Here is an 18503-nt window from a genome sequence, read left to right on the forward strand (position 1 = left end):
TAGACGTGATGCAAGCAGCGTGGTGAGGAAAAGGGGAATAACTGGAAATGCTGTTGAGCCTTTGCAGTCCCTGCAGGAACTAATACTTTCTAGCTAGGATGGGAACATCCATGTTTCCCACTGCAGTTGAGAAGCTACAGAAAATTCTGCAGGATCAACACCAAAGATTAAGACCTACATCACTGAATGGGACAAGTGCAGTTGCTGCTGGTGGGGAAAAGAGATCGCTCTCCTTGCCATGAGCAAAGTGTGTTGGGACACTGGCATAGGGTGTTATCACTCCTTTTTTTTTTTTTTTTCTAAAACCTGAAACAAAATATTTAGGTTTGTATGATGAGTCTGGACCACTTTGTCACTGTGAAGGGAAATGCCCTATGTCCTGCAAGATCATCCTTCCTCAGCCTTCACATCCCCAGTTTCTTGTGGGAGCTGTTTAACAGAATGCCTTTTTGCCTGCTTTTTAAGGTACGAGTGTTATTACCATACTGGAAAATGTTCCACATCATAAATATAACAACAAACAAGGATGACTTGGAGATAAAAAGCCGTAGAAATTCAATTCTTTAAAAGAAATGTTCACTTATACACACCAAACCTGTATAATGCTGGGAGTACCATGAAGCGGCACCACATACCAGCAAGCACAAACCCAGGAGCAGCACGGGACTTTCCCATGAAAACCCCCAAAAGGCACAATTTGCACCACAGGCAGGAGCAGAGCGTGGAGGTAGTCCAATCCAGGCATCACTTGCAGGCTGTGATGGAGGCCTTGGTATTTTCTCTCATCTCCTGAAAGCAGTTTTGATAGAAAGATGATAATCCAGCCAGCCTTGTGGGCTGTAAGGACAGGGCTCTCCTTCTCCATGTGCTTTAGTTCATACCATGGGATCTGATGACACACGTACTAAATCAGTATCAGTCTGTTTGTTAGGTTAATCCTTGGATAACTTTCTAGGACTCAGTTTACAAACTATTACTTGCATAAGCAACTTCCAGTCTCAGTCTCATTAATGCAGGCATTAATCTGGACGTATTAGAGGATTGTCTCTCGCTGTCTGGAATTAATATTACGAAAGCGTTGAGAGTTTAAGTGCTCCTAGCCCTCTTCCACACCTAGGTGCTGCATCTGTCCCTTCAGGGTTGGGACAGTCCCTGAGCTGGGGTCTATGAGTCAGGGTGTCATTTCATTAATTGCCGATTTCTCTTGGTTTAGGTCAATTCCTGGTGATTGCTGATGTGTTTATACAGGAACCATGGTCATTCTACGACAGGTAAGTGAAGCATTCCTCTCTTTAGCATTTCTAATTTTACTCCATCACTCCAAGGACTAATAAAAGCCTTTTTTTTTTTTTTTTTTTTGGGGGGGGGGGAGGCGGTGGGGAAGGTCAAGTCAGTCTATTTTTATCCTATTCTATTTCCCTAAAACGACTGTTACAAGATACAGAGATATTCATTAGCCTTAATCCTTGATTGGCTTAGAGGAAATCATTGCTCTGTGTGTGTAGTCCAGATTAACCTCGTGGAATGTTCCACTTCTATTTTCTCATCTGGGATGGCCCAGAAGCTGCACAAGAACAAAACAGCTTGCTGCCTGCCTTGAAAAATATTCTAGTCGAGAATTGATTTTTCAGTTTCCAGGAGTGGTGCTGCTTTGGCCGTGTGAAAATACGAGTCCTTTTGCACATTTAGAAATAAATTGGATTGAAGAATTAAGTTGCATGTCAGATCTCATGTAGATTCTGAAATAATTTAGGGCTTCAAATTGAAGTGTTTTCCCTGTGTCTAGGCATAACTTGTCTCTCTCACTCTTGGCTTCTGGGTTGCCTCATTGCAGTGTCTCACCTGGGGGGGACTGACAGTACTGCCATGTGTCCTGGGGTTGGGGCTACAGATTGAGACTCAAATATGTCAACACAGCCAAGCGTTGAGGTGATGGAGCAAATCTACCCAGCAGTTTTGATTCAGCTCTGTGTCTGTCTTGGTAAATGAGCTTTTGGCTGCAGCTGGGCAGAAAGCACTGGGCCTTCAAAGCTGCATGCAGGAACTCCCGTGGGATCAGTTTATACCACTGAAAAGAAGAGTTGAGAATAGCTTTGAGTGTGGAAGGAATGCCAAAGATCTCGTGGAGCAACTGAAATGCTCTTTACAGAGTTGCCCTGACTGTGGCCTCCCAAAAAACAGGCTGCACTTTGGTAGGGGTGGTTAGAAGCTCAGCCGTCCTGACTGGTGCAGTCTGCAATGCCAAAGAAAATGTGTGTGGGAATTAAAATGAAGCAAATTCATATGCTGATTTGAAAGCTCAGACTAGCAGTTGCGGCTCTAAGAAATGCCCTATAACAACTCTTGTCTGGGATGGTATCACTCCAGGCTGCCTGTTAACGTCTCCCTGCTCAGGGTTACCCCTCTGTGGTTCAGCTACTAGTTCAGTGTCTTCTGTATCACTCTGAATTCACCTTTTGCAGAGCTTTAACCAAATAGACCATCTTCCTGGTGTGTCTTGTGTATACAGGGTGCTTCCCAAGTAATTTCCTTCCCACCTGTCTTGGGGTAGGTTGGATCTCCTTTCTGAAGCTGTCTCTCTCCCTTGTCTACCTGAGCTCTACGTGAGAGTGGCTTAGCGCTTGACTTTTAGATGGACCCAGCTGTGAATGGAGAGCTGCAGTACAGGGACATCATTCTTCTCTTCTGTCACCCTTGCTACCATGAAAGTAACTTACAGCAAAGGGGACAAGTAGATGGCTCCAATAACATCACCAAGGCACTTCAGGCCATGCATCTAGGCACTAATTAGCCAGTTCCAGCCTGGTTCCAGCCTGGGATCTGGCTCCTTATTAAAACCTCAGGATGTGGTTGGTCTGGTGTGGAAATGGGGCGGAATTCTTGGGCTTTTGTCTCTCGTGTCTATAGTGTTACAGCAGTAAAGCTGGAGCAGAGCAGGAGTGACGCTGCCCTTATGTTAGCTGACGAGGGGTTATTTCTAGGATGTTACAATGGGAGGAAAAACATAGTGGTATTTCTGTACTGAGAGCTGAATGCTGGAGAATAAACCTGGAGCCATTTGTGACTCATGTGTATGGATCTCCTGACGGGTTAAAGCCCATCACCTCCAGGCAGGTTTTACAAGAACCCTTAGCAGTGAAGCCTTAATAGTCAGCATGCATGTTCAGTCTCCTATAGGCTTTTTTAGAGAAGATACTAAGTTGTTTTCCAGGCAAACATCTTTTAGTTCATAAAGACAGGTTGTCAAAAATGTATAAAGAATCTCCAAGTGAATTCCTAGAAGTTATTAACAATATTTGATACACTACTTTGGGATTAAAGCTTCTTATTATTAAACAAGAAAAGACCCTAGCTCCCTAAAACAACCTGCAGTTTTCAAGAAGCTCTTCCATTTCTTGCTGTTCTTGATAGTTTTGAGACTAACTCTACCTGTGACTTCGGAGGCTGAGCAGGGCATGACATATATCAGGGAAACGGGTTTGTGTGGGGTTCGTTGCTTACTGCAAACATGCCTCTGCAGCACAGATGAGGTGAGCAAGGATCCCTCCATAACGGAATAACAAAACCCAGTTGTTAGCAGATAGAGGCTCTTCCTGAGGTCACTTTATACAAGTTTACCCCATTTAAAGGTTCAGTCTGAGTCACACTTGAACCACTTTGCTCTCGGTGGTGCAAAGAGCTGCTGTTTATGGTGTTGCCAAATTGCAAGCAGCAGCAATATATGTATTTTGCCTCCTTCAGTTTTGCTGTAAGATCTTAGAGATACATCTATGCTGTTCCTGATTGTTATGACTTTCCAGTGAGCTTCCCTCTGTCTTTTCTTTTTTTTCTTTCTTTTTTTTTCTTTTCTTTTTTATTCTTGAATGTACACAACATGTTTATGGTCCTTCCTTCCCACCCCTTTTCCTGTGAAAACTTTCTTCAATGTGATCAAACAAAAGATGGAATGATGGTCTGAGATAGATCAGCACAGAGCCTTTGGCCTTCACAGCTTACTTTCCCTGTCCTTACCCAGCTATAAATCCAGGAACTTTGAAGATGAGCCCTTGGCATTGCACCCCTTCCACCTTCCCATGAGACCAGTTCGCACCAGGCTCTCCTGCAGAGGCTGGCCCTGGGCAGCTGAGCGCAGAGGGGGCTCCAAGTGCACAGCTCTGAGCAAAGAGGAGAAAACACACAGAGCTCCTGCCCTCTGCCTTCCACCCACTAATTCAGAAGAAAAACCAATATTGTTCCCCAGCAGGGGCCTGCAGGGAGCCAAACTTATCAGCTTTAGTTGCTAGCAAATTACTCATGGCAAGTCCATTTCCATGCACAAAGAAAGGGAAGATGAAAAAGGAGGGTTTCCTCAATTCCTGCCTTGGCAGCCTGACAAAACCGTTTGGCTCCGCAGCACAGCAGCAGCTCGTTCCCGCATGTTCTGTCTTTTGTTTAAAGCAGAGATGTTTTTAGAACTGGCGTGGAGACAAGGAGGGTGGGGTGGCCCCAGCCGCAGATGACCACACAGCCTGGCGAGGGGCACATCACAGCTCCAGAGAGCGCGTTATTTGCCACTGTGGTCCTGGTGGCAAATAACAAATGTTTGTTGCTTGCCAAGCGGTTGTTTTTGCAACTCCATCTTCTCCCTCATGTAGGCAACCCTCGTACAACCTGATCTTAAATCCGGGATTTCCCAGTGCTGCAAATTTCCTGCTGCTGGGCCAGACCAAGAGAAATCAAAGCCACTTACCTGCTGGGGAATGAAGCGTGCTCACAAAATTTAAGTGTTTTCACGTAGGACCAGGTTCAGCATCCCACAAAGCACATCCACTAAACTAAACTTGGCATAAGATAGTATCTGTGTTGCTGTGGTCCCCTGACCGTGTCCAGACCACATGAGAAGCATTGCTGCTCTTGTGGGTTTCTCTCAGCCTTACTGCCTCCCCAGCCTGCTCCTGAGCTTATAGGGCGAGAAGTAGACATAGGAGTGAAAAGAAACAGCCGAGACATAAGCTAAGCAGATGAAGGAAACCACAGCTCAGCCAGAAATTAAGGCCTTGAGGGATCAAGCACTGTGGATGCCTCTGCTGTAAAGCTCTTTTTAGCTCAACACCAAAGCAAGGAAGGTGTCTCCAACTAGTCTGAAGCTTTGCAGGAGCCAAGACTTGGTCAAAGACTTCAGCTCTGCTCTCCTGGCTGGCTGTGCTCCTGGTGAGGTGACTCTTTGGGACAATGCCAAAACCTCGCAGTTTCTCTGCAGCTATCCATTCTGCAAAGTCTGTGCATTTCTTTGAGTGTAAAACTCCCAGTACAGCTTCAGCTTTAAACTCCACAAAACAAACCCTACATGAGCGAGACTGTCCTTGGTATGTTCATGACTCTGTTTTTTGAGGGTATTTGTGGCTTCATGTTCTTGTGGCTGGACTGGCTTTTAGCTAAAATTATCCTTTCCCCTTCTTGCCATTTCTCAAGTGTTTGAATAGACAGCAATCACTTTCCTTCCTAGCCTCGGATCTGACCAAAATCCTACAAAACCCCTTTTTTGCCCCCTTGTAAAACAAGCTCTGCATCCTTCTCGTGACGGTGGCAGCCCTTTCTTCACCTGTTCCAGCTTAATTTCTTCTTGCTAAGGGCAGAACTGCACACTGCACTGCAGGTGAAAGGGATTTGTGCAGTACACTAATGAGCAGGAATAGATTTTGTGACCACTGGTGTTTACAGAGACTCAGTTTGATGCTCTAGGAGGTGCTTTCCCTTGCTGGGAGTAAAATAGCAGAGCCCAGATTCTGAAATCTTTCAGTCCATGCACAGACGTTTCCCAGCTGGGGTCTGTGAGCACTGGTTTTACCTGGAGCTGACATACACTATTTTGGGTGTTATTGGATAATTTGCATTCAGCTTTGCTAAGTGATTCATTGTGCTATATATTTTGTTAGCAAGGAGGAAGGGGCGGGGGGAAAAAACCCAACGTTATTGTAGATCTTCTCAGGGCTGATCTGTAATCATGTTATTATAAAAAGCAAAGTGTAAGTCCACTGTTTGGATTCTCTTTCTCATAAACACTGAATAATTTAAGTCTTCTCCCATTTATGCCTTATATCTGGCTGATCTATGAGTCTGAGGCTTCCCTGGATAGCTGTAATGCAGCAATGAAAAGTCCAGCACAAGCCAACCAAAGGGCACATTTGCATATAGATTGAAACATGAATCGTTGGGAGCCATTCATTAGTTGCAGTGCTCAAGACATTTGGCATTTTAACAGCTCCCTGCATCAAATCCTTTCCATCAAATTTATGGGACAATTAAAGTGCTAGGGTAGCTGTGTGCAGAAAATGAAACGGCAGGCTAGGGAGATGTTCTTGCAGTACTATGGCTGCGGAATATAAATTGCATGATGTCAAATAAAGGTAGGGTGAGCAATACCAGCCCTGGTGTAGAGATACCCTGCCTCTTAGAGCCCCTGTCTGAAACACATTCGTTCCTGCTTTCTGATACCGCAGACAAGCCCCCGGGATCCATCTTCTCTCAAGTGTATGCACTGAAACTGTAACTATTTGATCACAAGGTAGAGAGAAGGCTTGGAGTGAGAGCTGTCATATATGTGGGTAATTTAGTTCTACTTTTTTAAGAGGCAGTAGCAAAACACCCAGCCAATGGGACATTCATTTGAGGGTATAGGAAACTTCAAAGGACTCGATAACAACATTTACCTTGAATTAATCTTGGGACCTTAGGTTTCCCCAGGGAAAATCTACATCCCCGGGGACAGCTCTTGCAGAGCAGCTCACATATCATCTTGTCTTGCTTGATGGTAACTCCTCCATGTCCGTCAGAGCCCTTAAAGATGCCGTTTAACTTGCTGAGACCTGACATCTGGAACACGAAGAGAGAAATTCAGCCCCTCAAACTGCTTCTTGTAAGCTTTCCAACTCATCGTGACCTCAAGTTGTATCAGGGGAGGTTTAGGTTGAATATTAGGAAAAACTTCTTCCCCAAAAGGATTGTCAGGCATTGGAACAGGCTGCCCAGGGAAGTGGTGGAGTCACCACCCCTGGGGGCAGTTAAAAGATGTGTAGATGTGGTGCTTAGGGACATGGTGTAGTGGTGGACTTGGCCGTGCTGGGTTAACGGTGGGACTCAATGACCTTAAGGGCCCTTTCCAACCTAAATGATTCTATGATTCTGTAACCCGAAGGTCTCACTGTTTGTGTATGCTTTCTGTAAAGAAAAAGCCTGTAATAAATCTTGAACCTCACACGACCGCTGTGCACCAAGTGGTGGAGGTAGGGGCTGCTGGCCCATCTATCAACCCCTTTTCAGGAGTGAGGTTTGGGGAGTGAGGTCAGAAATCTTTAATTCCAACCCACCTCCATCCCACCCCACTCCTTATCCTGCTGCTGGGGATCGACACAAGGGTTGATTTCCCTTGGTCCTCATTCCAGCCATTGTGCCTCTGATCTGTGCATAACAGGAGGAAGCATCTTCATCCCAGCTGTGCAATCAGAGCGGAGTAAAGGGGTTCCTGTCCCATCCCATCACCACCCCTGCACACCTACCTCCTTCTATCTGCCCTCCACTTCCTCCCAGATGTGTGATACAGCTGTTGGCTGGACCATGTTGTCCATAATTTCACAAAAATCCTATGATTTACAAGTACTTAAAAAACCCTTGAAGAAAATTTATTATTTCTTACTTATTGCTGCTGGTTTTACTCAGATCAGTTCTCAGACAGGATATACGGAGTCATGACTGGAGGGATTTGGGCAAAAGCTAGACATTTAAGCCAACGTGGCTGCTGAAAGAAATGTTTGTGATGCAACATCCTTAATGCAGCATGGGACTGTGCTTTTCATCTGCTCCTTGTACAGATAGCTGTGCAGTGGGCTCTCCCTGCTTGAGGTGACCTTCCTCTTCATCAAATTCCTTTTCCAAAACTGGAGAACGTTCAACAGGAAGGCATTAAAAAGGAAGCCCTCAACGTTTCATGGATTTGGGGTCGCAGGTACATCTGTGGCATGACCCTGATATACACTAGTGACAACAGATTTGGCCCTTATGGTGTAAAATTCATTCCTTTTTCAAGCCACAGCATCATTTGCTGGCACAGTGTAGAGTTGATAGCTATTTTACTAAAAAAAAAAAAAAAAAAAAAAAAGGCAAAACACAAAAATCCAACCAACAAAAAACCCCAAACAAATCAAACAACAACCCTTAGCTCTGGCTTTCTGCAATCAGGTTCAAGAAGCTGCGCACAGCTCCCGGGGCCCAGGGGAGGGAAAGCAGTAACAGACCTTTTCAATAGCACAAATTGAAAAATGGTATTTCTTTCTCAGGAGAAAGTTGAGCCGTCAGTACAGAGAATATCTGCTGAGATGTCATTGCCTGGTCAATAAATAAAATAATTTTACCAGAAAGGAAAGATTACCTTGAAGACAGAATTCCCATGAGGATGTCAAAATTATATGCTCCGTGTCAGTCTTTAGCCAAACTCAAGTGTTTTCATGAAAAGATTTGTTGGTATGTTTTTCCTGCATTTTAGGTTTTGGTGAAATGGCATTCTCTAAGAAAGATTTCTTGTAAGCATTTTGGAACAGTAAATCCATTTTTAGTTGTTTTATAAATATAACCAAAACAGAAGGAGGATTCAGATGTTTGCTAGAATACACATAAGGAGACTGTTCTGAAAAAAAATAAAAATCTGTTTAAGAGCAGAGAAAATTCAATACTGTGGGTGAAATTGCCTGAGATATGCTGGTAAGGCAGCTGGCACTTCAGATTCCTCTGCTGGGGCTTTCAACAGTGTGGAAATGAGATGAATGAGAGAAGACTGGGGCTTGGGAATTTGTACGCTGATGCTTTTACATTTCCATTTTGCCACTCCTGGGTCTATTTACAGATACTGCTCTCGTGGTCAGCAGCACTGACCAGCCTGTGCAGGGGTTGTACATTAGACTGTCAATGGAGGGGAATTGCCTTTTCCCTGTTGACCATCTATATGAATCTGAGTCCTGCACACACGAGAAGGTGGTACGGTGGATCGGTCCTCCTTTCCTCTCCTTCCCAAATCACCCTTGCCGCTATCTGCAGAAGGGAAGTGGCACCGGCGGAGGGATGCAGCTGCTTTCTTGCACTGAGGAAAGGTCAATCGCAAAAGTTTGCAAGGATTTCATCCTCCATTAGGCAATTTTTGTGAAAACTTCACCTTCTATAAATTATATGGATTTCTGTTCCTGAATAGAAATTATTATACAATTCTGACCAGAGTTACAGTGTGATGAAGTTGGGAAGACATATAAAATGACCATATCTGTTCAGACCCAGGTCTGTCCTGCCTGGTATTATGTATCCAAACTGACTGTTGGTGAACACCAAGGGACAAGTAAGCATACAGTGTAACTTCCTCACAATATTTTCCCATCCTTCAGCTAATTTCCTGGCCCTCCCATATAGACATACAGCTCCATGATTTCCCAAGCCTGATATGATTTATTTTTTTTTTAGTAATCCCTAATGCATCTCCTTTCCAAGCACTTGTCCAGCTTCCTTACTTCTCCACTTCTCCACCTATATCGCTTTTTGCTGAACCTAGTCCCTACTGACTTTGGTTGATGTCTCCTTATTTTTGGACTGGAATAGTATTTTAAAGAAGTATCTCTACAGACTTGTCCACTCTGTTCTAGGCATCCACATGGGCAACTGGTGAAGGTAGAACGCAGCACTAGATGGTCCTTTGGTGTGACTTAACCTTGCACACCTATTTTCATGACCTGCTTGAGGCAATTCCACTTACACCCTGAATAGTGTTGGTCCCTCCCAACTCTTCTAAAATGATCACAGAATCACAGAATCGTTTGGGTTGGAAGGGACCTTAAGGATCACCTCGTTTCAACACCCCACCAGGGGCAGGGCCCCCTCCCCCCAGCCCAGGCTGCTCCCAGCCCCGTCCAGCCTGGCCTTGAGCCCTGCCAGGGATGGGGCACCCACAGCTGCTCTGGGCAGCCTGGGCCAGCACCTCACTGCCCTCATGGTAAAGAATTTCTTTCTTATATCTAATTTAAATCTAAATCTCCCCTCTTTCAGTTGAAAGCCATTCCCCCTTGTGCTATCACTACAGGCCCTTGTAAAAAAAGCCCCCTCCATATTTCTTACAGGCCCCTTTAGGTACTGGAAGGCTGCTATATGGTCTCCCTGGAACCTTCTCTTCTCCAGGCTGAACAAACCCAACTCTCTCACCCTGTCTCCATAGGAAAGCTGCTCTAGCCCCCCTGACCATCTCCATGGCCCTTCTCTGGACTCACTGCAACAGGTCCATGTCCTTCTTAAGTTGGGGACCCCAGAGCTGGACACAGCACTGCAGGGGGGTCTCATCAGAGCAGAGCAGAGGGGCAGAATCACCTCTCTCGGCCTGTCGGCCACGCTGCTTTTGATACAGCCCAGGACATGGATGGCTTTTTGGGCTGCAAGCACATGTTCCTGAGTCATGTTGAGCTTCTTGTTAACCAGCACTCTCAAGGCCTTCTCCTCAGCACTGCTCTCAATCCATTCTCCACCCAGCCTGTGTTTGTGCTTGGGATTGCCCCAACCCATGTACAGGACCCTGCACTTGGCCTCGTTGAACTCAATGAGGTTTGCATGGGCCAACCTCTCCAGCCAGTCAAGGTCCCCCTGGATGGCATCCCATCCCTCCAGCATGTCAACTGCATCACACAGCTTGGTGTTGTAGACAAATTTGCTGAGGGTGCACGTGATCCCACTGTCCATGTCCCCAGCAAAGATGTTGAACAATACTGTTCCCAATGCGGGTGCCTGAGGGACACCCCTCATCACTGGTCTCCACCTGTTCATTGAGCCATTGACCACAACTCTCTGAGTATGACCATCCAGTCAACTCCTTATCCACCAAGTGGCTCATCCATCAAATCCACTTCTCTCCAGTTTAGAGACAAGGATGTCATGCAGGACAGTGTAAAACGATTTTACACCAGTCCAGGTAGATGACATCAGTCACTTTACCCCTATCCACCAATGCTGTAACCCCCCCGGTAGAAGGCCACCATATTTGTCAGGCACAATTTGCCCTTAGTGAAGCCACGCTGGCTGTCACCAATAACCTCTTTATTTTCCATATGCCTTCGCATAGTTTCCAGGAAGATCTGCTCCGTGATCTTTCTGGGCACAGAGGTGAGACTAACTGGCCCGTAGTTTCCCACGTCTTCCTTTTCCCCATTTTCAAAAACTGGGGTTATGTTTCCCCTTTTCCAGTCCATGGGAACTTCACCAGACTGCCACGACTTGTCAAATTTGATGGATAGTGGCTTAGCCACCTTATCTGCCCATTCCCTCAGGACCCACAGATGCATCTCATCAGGTCCCATGTGCACTTGTACACCTTCACGTACCTTTGATGGTCTTGAACCTGATCTCCTACAGTGGGCAGTTCTTCATTCTCCCAGTCCCTGCCTTTGCCTTCTGCAACTTGCAACATTTACCAAGAAGCAGATGCCCTCCATTCTTTCCCTAGAGTCACTTTAGCAGAACTCAGGAAAAAATGAGGTTGCCTTATTTCACAGGCTGAAGAAGAAAGAACCAAGTGCTGCTTGTCTTTAAGATTGGGGGAAACAGAGCCTTGCCAGTGATTTGCACACCACTATTCAGAAGCCTTTTGTGCAGCCAGTGTGAATGCAATGTGAGCAATTTATGTGCATCTCCTACCACCCAGCCAGGCATTTTATTGCCAGCGCCATGGCTGGCAAATGACTCTTAAGGTCACACACTGCATTTTCATGATCTGCAAATCACTTTGTAAAGGCATTTTACTGCCCCTTAACCCCATTAAGTTCCTAGATTTGGTGTGAGACAGACAGGCAGCCCTTTTTATTAAGTAGATGCTTGATGTTAAAGAACATTTGCATCCAGCAAAATGCAATGGAAGCATTAACCATATTTCCATGCTGGTACTCTGTCAGCCCATTCTTTATGGAAACATAAGCATAGTTGATATATCTATGTGATAGTACTCTTGCAGTCTCAAAATTAAGGCTATATGGCAATTACCGAGTTTCTCAAAACAAGTATAAAATTGATGAGCATTCTTTACGTGAATTCATTCCCCTTTACACGGTTTAGGTTTTCACATGAGCACCAACCAGCTGCCTGTTGCTGGACCAGGATCTCTGCCAGGCTAGGTACCTTGCAAACCCGCAACAAACCCAAAAGTTTGGTTCCAGGAGTAACATTTAACAAAACTAATTTGTAATGCAACCCTTTTCATTGTAAAGTGGATAAAATGTGAGACAAAACTCCTTTGAGACCACATCTGCCTGTGCAGCATATGCAAGATGGACTGTCCGTGTAATAAAACACCCATGAGGCAAATAAGTAGCAAGAATACAGGAATTATTTGCTGTGCCAAAATCATGCAGAGCTCATTTCTTTTATGGTTTTATTCTTCTAGATGCTAGAGTTCAGGATGTCAATATGAAAGTCTAATCCCACTGGCAATCTTACCAGCCACTGTTCCTTGATAATTTCATGTAAGAAATAGGTCCAACTTGCTTTTTCAAGCTGTGGCAATTGCTTTGTTTGTAACAGCCGGTGATTATTTGGTGGGACTTGGATTTTGAAGGAAGTTTCTGAGTTTGTGTGTGTAAAAAGGACTGATGTTCAGGATCTGGCTTCTGATCTCTTTCTGAAAGCCAAGTCTCTTCAATATGTGCTCAACAAGCTATAAACCATCAGCTGTCAAGCTGTCCAAAGCTTACAGTTTGAAGGCATCCACAGTACACACCTGTACATGTCCTGACCCAACCAGGCAACTGTCTTGGCTGGGTCTGCCAACTACAATTGTGATTTGAACAGTGGTGATTGTCCCTACCTCTGTCATCTTGTGCCAGCCTAAAAACACCACTGTTTCTATGTCTGCAACCTTTCGGTTAGGGTTTGTCTCGCTGGACTTGCTGACTGATTCCTTCAGACCCTTAAGTAACCTGGTTGTCCTCTGGAGTGCCTACCTTCTTCCAGAGCTTTCTGGAATTTCACATCTTCCACAGCCCAGCGATGATGGTGTGAAATTTGGGATAAAAATGCACACTGTCAGTCCTCATTATGCTTAGGGTACTATTGGCATGAAAGTTTAATTAAAACCCATGGAGAAATCATCAGAAACAAACCTCCTGATGCACTTGGTAATTCCAGAGAGTTACAGCAGATGGGGCTGGTATTGTGCTGCTGGGAGCCCACAGTGCAAGTCCGCTGATGGTCCACCTCCTCCCTTGGAGGGACCCACCACCAGCAATTTGGGAAGTGTTCCAAACACGATAGGCAGAGGGGGCTTGAAGAATCAGGGCAAGTGGCTGCAATTACCAGCCTGCTCCTGATTTCCATTTCAAGGGCAGTCTTGCATGGAGCCAACCCTGGAGACTTCAAACCCATGAAGCAAGCAATGAAATGGATGATTTTGCTGGGTTTTAATAAATACTAGTAGGATTATTTTTGTTTTCTGTTTCCTGATGACAAAAAAAGTTTGGGTGCTTCACGTTCTCAAGATTTTTTAACATCTGGGAGTATCCTTTCTTCTTTTGGATGAATGCTACTTGTATCGCAACATCTCTGTACCCTTGTGACTGGCACCTAAGGAACAAAACCCAGGATCAAGATGTTTTGGATTGCATTGCAGACATGGCCTGCATGATTTTTTTTGTTTTCCATTATGCTTTCTCCCACCAACCATCCCTCTGAGGTACTGGCTTTTCAAACACACCTCTGGAGCAGCCCACTTCTCCCTTCAGCAGTCATATCACCGACTCCCTCAAGATGCCATTGACTGAGCTGCAAGCTAACCTACCCCCAGACCCCCTCACTCTCCTCAGTAACCAAGACAACCCTCAGTGCATAAGCAAAGGCAATGTATGAAAGGGGCAGTGCTGCTCAGATCTGGCATGGTAGTGAAGAAAAAGCAGCATTAGTCCCGCTTCATTCAATACTTCCAAAGATGAGACATGCTATTTTAAGTAGTAGGGCTTGTCTAGACATATCAGTGTCACTTTGGCTAATGTAGACCCTTAGCATGGGCATGTTTCTGCTGGGAAAACCGCGTGAGTATAGATTACTACTATATGGGGAAAGAACACATTTTTACTAGGACTAAACACTTCTTTGTGCTATGTCTACATTTCTGTTCATGCAGGAATAGCTGTGCAGATTACAGTAGTCCCATGTCAATTTGGTACGCAGTTACTAATTGCAGACTAGATCCCAGTGAGGTTGCAAAAAGGCAGGGAGAGGGTAAGGAGGTGCCTGAAGTAAAGAAGTGAAGGAGAAAGGATCTTCCCAGAGCACAAAAGATGAAGCTGAAACTCTGAAAGAGAATTTGACAGGTTGCATGTGAATAGTAGAAGAGATTTGTATTGCAGATGGTGGAAAAATCCTGGTTTGTTTCCCCAGGAATAAAATCAGATAAAACAATTGAATTCATGTGGTTGCTTTTAAGCTTCTTTGAGCAATCTTTCTGAACCAGGATGAAAAACATCCCTTGCAATTTGCATTTCTGTGTATGATCCTTTTTTTTTTTTTTTGTTCTGTTTTTTTTTGTTTTCTCCCTTCATCAGTACTGTACATTGGAATTCAAACCGTGTCCTGTTTGCCAATCATTGCAATCTTGAAAGGGCTGTATGCCTCAGAGGCAGAAAAATGTTGGGTGGAAATATCTGATTACCTCCATCTGTTGCACAGTTCTGTAGCTCTCATGCTCATCAGCTGCGACTCTTCTTTCATTAATCAAATCAAACAGGTCTCTGCCCTCACCTGGGAATAAAGCTTATCCATGAGCAAGGCAGAGCATCCATCAGTGCCACTCAGTGATGCCACAGCAGATACCTGCACAGGCAGCAGCTCCACTCCCTGGGATGTGCTGCCAGCTGTGTGTTCTTGCTGCTCTCCCTGCTTCTTCATTGAGTGCCTGATGAGCCAGTTCAGGGGCTAAACCAGCAAAACACTTTGCAAAGACACGTGAAAATGTTGCTGCTGGGTTAATTTCCTGAGCCAGTTTACCATGGGATCAAATCAAAGAAAGGGGTGGGAACATGCAGCTGAGCTGTATTGTCCAGCCATAGGGACCTGTTGGAACCAGCATCCCTCCCCAGCGGTGCTCAGAGAAGATGGCCTTCCTTTAGTCCCATCTTCCTAAAGTTTGACATACAGAACAACATGCATTTAAAGGAGAATATTCAAAATCTTTGCTTCTGGATGGCTAGGGGCAAGGGGTTTCCATCGTGCCTCCTATTGCAAACCAGGGAGCTCTTAGCAGCACCCTCGGTTGTCTGGGGGGAGAGCGGAGGGGGCAGGGGTGACTGTTGTTGGCAGATCCAGAGTGGACCCAAGAGCTCCCAGTGTGGTACCAGTGCAACCTTTCTGCTCCCAGGACCTTAAGGAATATGTCTTGGTCTGACAGTACTAAATCACGTGCTCCCATTATAAAGTGCTCCCCCTCTGATTCCTCCTGGTTTTATTTTTCCCCTCTCCAGTTTTCCAGATTTGTACATCTTATGATTGCTCTATCATCTGCCTTCTGGATACTTCCATTTGCATTTAGGACAGGAGCCAGCCGTGGGGTTAAAAGGCTCAGTCTTCATTTCCTGTTCCACTTCTGCATCTTAGCAGGGTTTTCAATCACATCCCAAGCAGTGCCTATCAGCTTTTTGTGTGAGACCTGATACGCAGTGCTCTGGCACGGCATTTGGGGGTGATGCCCAGGGCCTAATCTGCTTGTAACGTCAATGGATTGCCGGATTCTCCACTTTGCCCGCAATGGTAATGCCATAGGAGTAGTGGATTAAATATTCTATCTCCGTGTTTGTCTGCACGTTTATATCGCACTCCTGAGCCAAGAGATCCTGAACTGTCAACAAGCAGCTTCTTGCCAAAAGCCGGGGATGAGGTCAGACATCACTGGGAGCTGAGCCTCATTGCACCATGCCAGATTGTGCCCCTGCAAACCTGATTAAATCCATCATTTTGAGGGGAGTCTTTGACTATCCCTCAGCACTAGAAGGGAAAATGTTGGGATGAGTGCCACGTTTGTGGGTTATTTTTTTCCCTCCTGTCAGTATCAAAGTTACAGGATGAGCGAGCAGTGCATTGATTATTGAATTATTTAACGATTCCTCTTGCATCTCTGCCTGTGCTTCAGAAAGCCTTTGTGTGTAGCACGTTACCTTGGCTGACAGCTGGTGCCTGATGTGCTACGATAAATTGGGAAGAGAATCTTATTTATTTATGAAACACAAAAAATTCTTAGGGTTACTGACAGCCAGCATGTGTGTTTCTTGCACTGTGGTTTGTTGTCAAGTAGAAATTCAAGTTTTTTCTTCCTTTCATACCTTTTCTTGCTGCTGGTGGCAACTGCGCAGCTAAAGGCGAGTGTAAAGAATAGAAATTAGCAGTTCTAACTGTCCCTTGGGCTGTTCAGCTGTGGATCCAGGAGAAACTCCATTAAACTGAGAAGGGTACACCCATGTAATCGAGAGCTGAACTGAATCAGACAGGTGATATCTAGAGGTGGTGATACATGGTTTTAGCGGAGCACAGACATTATACTGCCCAAAGGATTCAGGTAGCTGCTGAAAGTCTGCACTGGCATAATAATGTGCTGCGATGCACCGATACATTTAGATTTCAGTCTGCTCTCCAAATGACATTGAAATTTGGAGCTGGGGGAATGCCTGTGTTTGCATTGCACTTGTGTCTGTGTGCACTGAGGATTTTCTGCTTCAGAGACTAGCAGGAAGGAAGTAAAGGATTCAGCTTGGATCTAGCTCTCTGGAGACCTGGGTATGTGATTGTGCTTGTTTCAGAAAAAAAAAAAAAAAAAAAAAAAGCTGCATAAACAGGTTGTTTTACATCAGTTGTCAGTGGAATGGCTCACAGATCAGATCTGGCCCATCATTCTGCAGGGTATCATCTTTCCTTTTTTAGAAAAGTAAGTTCAGTACTGCAGGGAGTAATTGGGAGGGCACTGCTGACCTGAGTCCACAGACAGCTTCCGATAACCAGTGTTGTTCCACATCCTTCAGCAATTTACATGAACGTCAGCCCTTATGGACTGCCAACAGCCATGCTAGGCGTAGGAGCCACCTTAGCTAGCTTTTGACACCTGACAGTAGATTTCTACCTCCAGACTGTCCTCTTCACACACCCCCTTTAGGTCAGTATCATCCGATCTATTTTAATTGCCTGCTTTATGCAGAGGTGACCATAGAATTGCCTCTTTCTTTCACTTTAATGTAGGATATAATAGGATAGGATAAGGATAGGATAGGATAGGATAGGATAGAATAGAATAGAATAGAATAGAATAACAGAATAGACTATTTCAGTTTGAAGGGAACTACAATGATCATCTAGCAAAGATCTTGATGCCTTGCTCAGAGGTGGGCACATGCCCTGGGTTGGTTGAGTCCCACCTGACCTGTCTCACAGAATAACTCAGCTTTTCAGTGACAGCTGAAAAACAACTGGTTCAAGAATATTTCCTCAGTCTTGGCAGTGTCTGATGCATTTTCTTTGGGTCTGAAAAACAGGTTGGGGCAAAGAAACCCAAGCTTTCCTTGAATTAGGTGGTTCTCCTGCTGTGAGGGTGTTTCCTGCAGGTGGCATTTCCCTTTTTGATCCAGCAGTGGTGTCCACACCACCACAGTAGCACTTAACAGGAGCTCAGGTCTCCGCAGCAGCATAAACCTACTGCCTGGGTCACATCAGTTCCTTAGGATAAGCATTTGCCCCTTACTATGCGTGTGCCCAAAATGTGTCACAGCAGGACCTTGATCTCAGCTGTGCCTGCTGCTGCAGAGGTATCGTGAATCATCAGATCAGGGTCCAGCATGGCTCTTTGGGCTCATACTTCTATCTCTTCAGTGGAGAGTCTAATGTTACCCCGGGGAGCTGTAATCTAAACCGGATGGCATTGCTGATGGGCTCCCAGCCAGCTAAGGTTCGTTTCCCTCCATCGTGTCCCTCCCCTTATTGTCCTAAGTGTGTTTCTTTGTTTCCCACATAAGGCATAGCATGTTCCCTTAGAAAAAGGGTGCTGATAGGAGGCTTAATGCTGTTGCTCTGCCCCTTGATGCATACGGAGGGGAGGCTTCTTTCCAAGCCAGGTCATCCCTTCGGAGGGACGGGATTTCCTGTTTCCAGGAGGCAGCATGCTCGGGCCATTCAGACAGCACTGCAAATGCCAAGTGCCGCTGCCTAACACATGTGAGACTCTCTAAGAGTCCTCACAAAATCTCCTGCTAGCAGTGGAGCAATGCAAAAAGTACACGGTGGAAATGTGTGAAATTACAGACCTTCAGCAGCCCCAGCGTCAAGGGAAAAATAAGCACGCTCATGTAATAGGACTGCAGGGACTGGATTCAGCCCTCTGGGCTCCCATCTCTACTTCGCTCCAAGGATAAGCTAGGACAGATCATTCCCACTCCCGTGCTCCTTAGCTTACTCTTTGGCAGCACACAGAGATACCCGGCTTCAGA

At 45.4% G+C, this 18503-nt stretch overlaps 1 protein-coding gene across 5 annotated transcripts in view; it reads left to right on the forward strand.

Annotated features, from left to right (window-relative positions):
* Positions 1 to 18503, forward strand: part of MYO7A (myosin VIIA) — a 108106-nt gene that overhangs the window by 18067 nt on the left and 71536 nt on the right. For all 5 annotated transcript variants that reach the window (XM_055702178.1, XM_055702177.1, XM_055702181.1 and 2 more), the window contains exon 2: positions 1214 to 1271. In XM_055702178.1, coding sequence (XP_055558153.1) covers positions 1254 to 1271 — 18 coding nt within the window. In that variant the 5' untranslated portion in view covers positions 1214 to 1253. The remainder of the gene's footprint in view (positions 1 to 1213; positions 1272 to 18503) is intronic.

This window comes from Falco cherrug, chromosome 2, assembly GCF_023634085.1.
Source record: "Falco cherrug isolate bFalChe1 chromosome 2, bFalChe1.pri, whole genome shotgun sequence".
Classification (NCBI taxonomy): Eukaryota; Metazoa; Chordata; class Aves; order Falconiformes; family Falconidae; genus Falco; species Falco cherrug.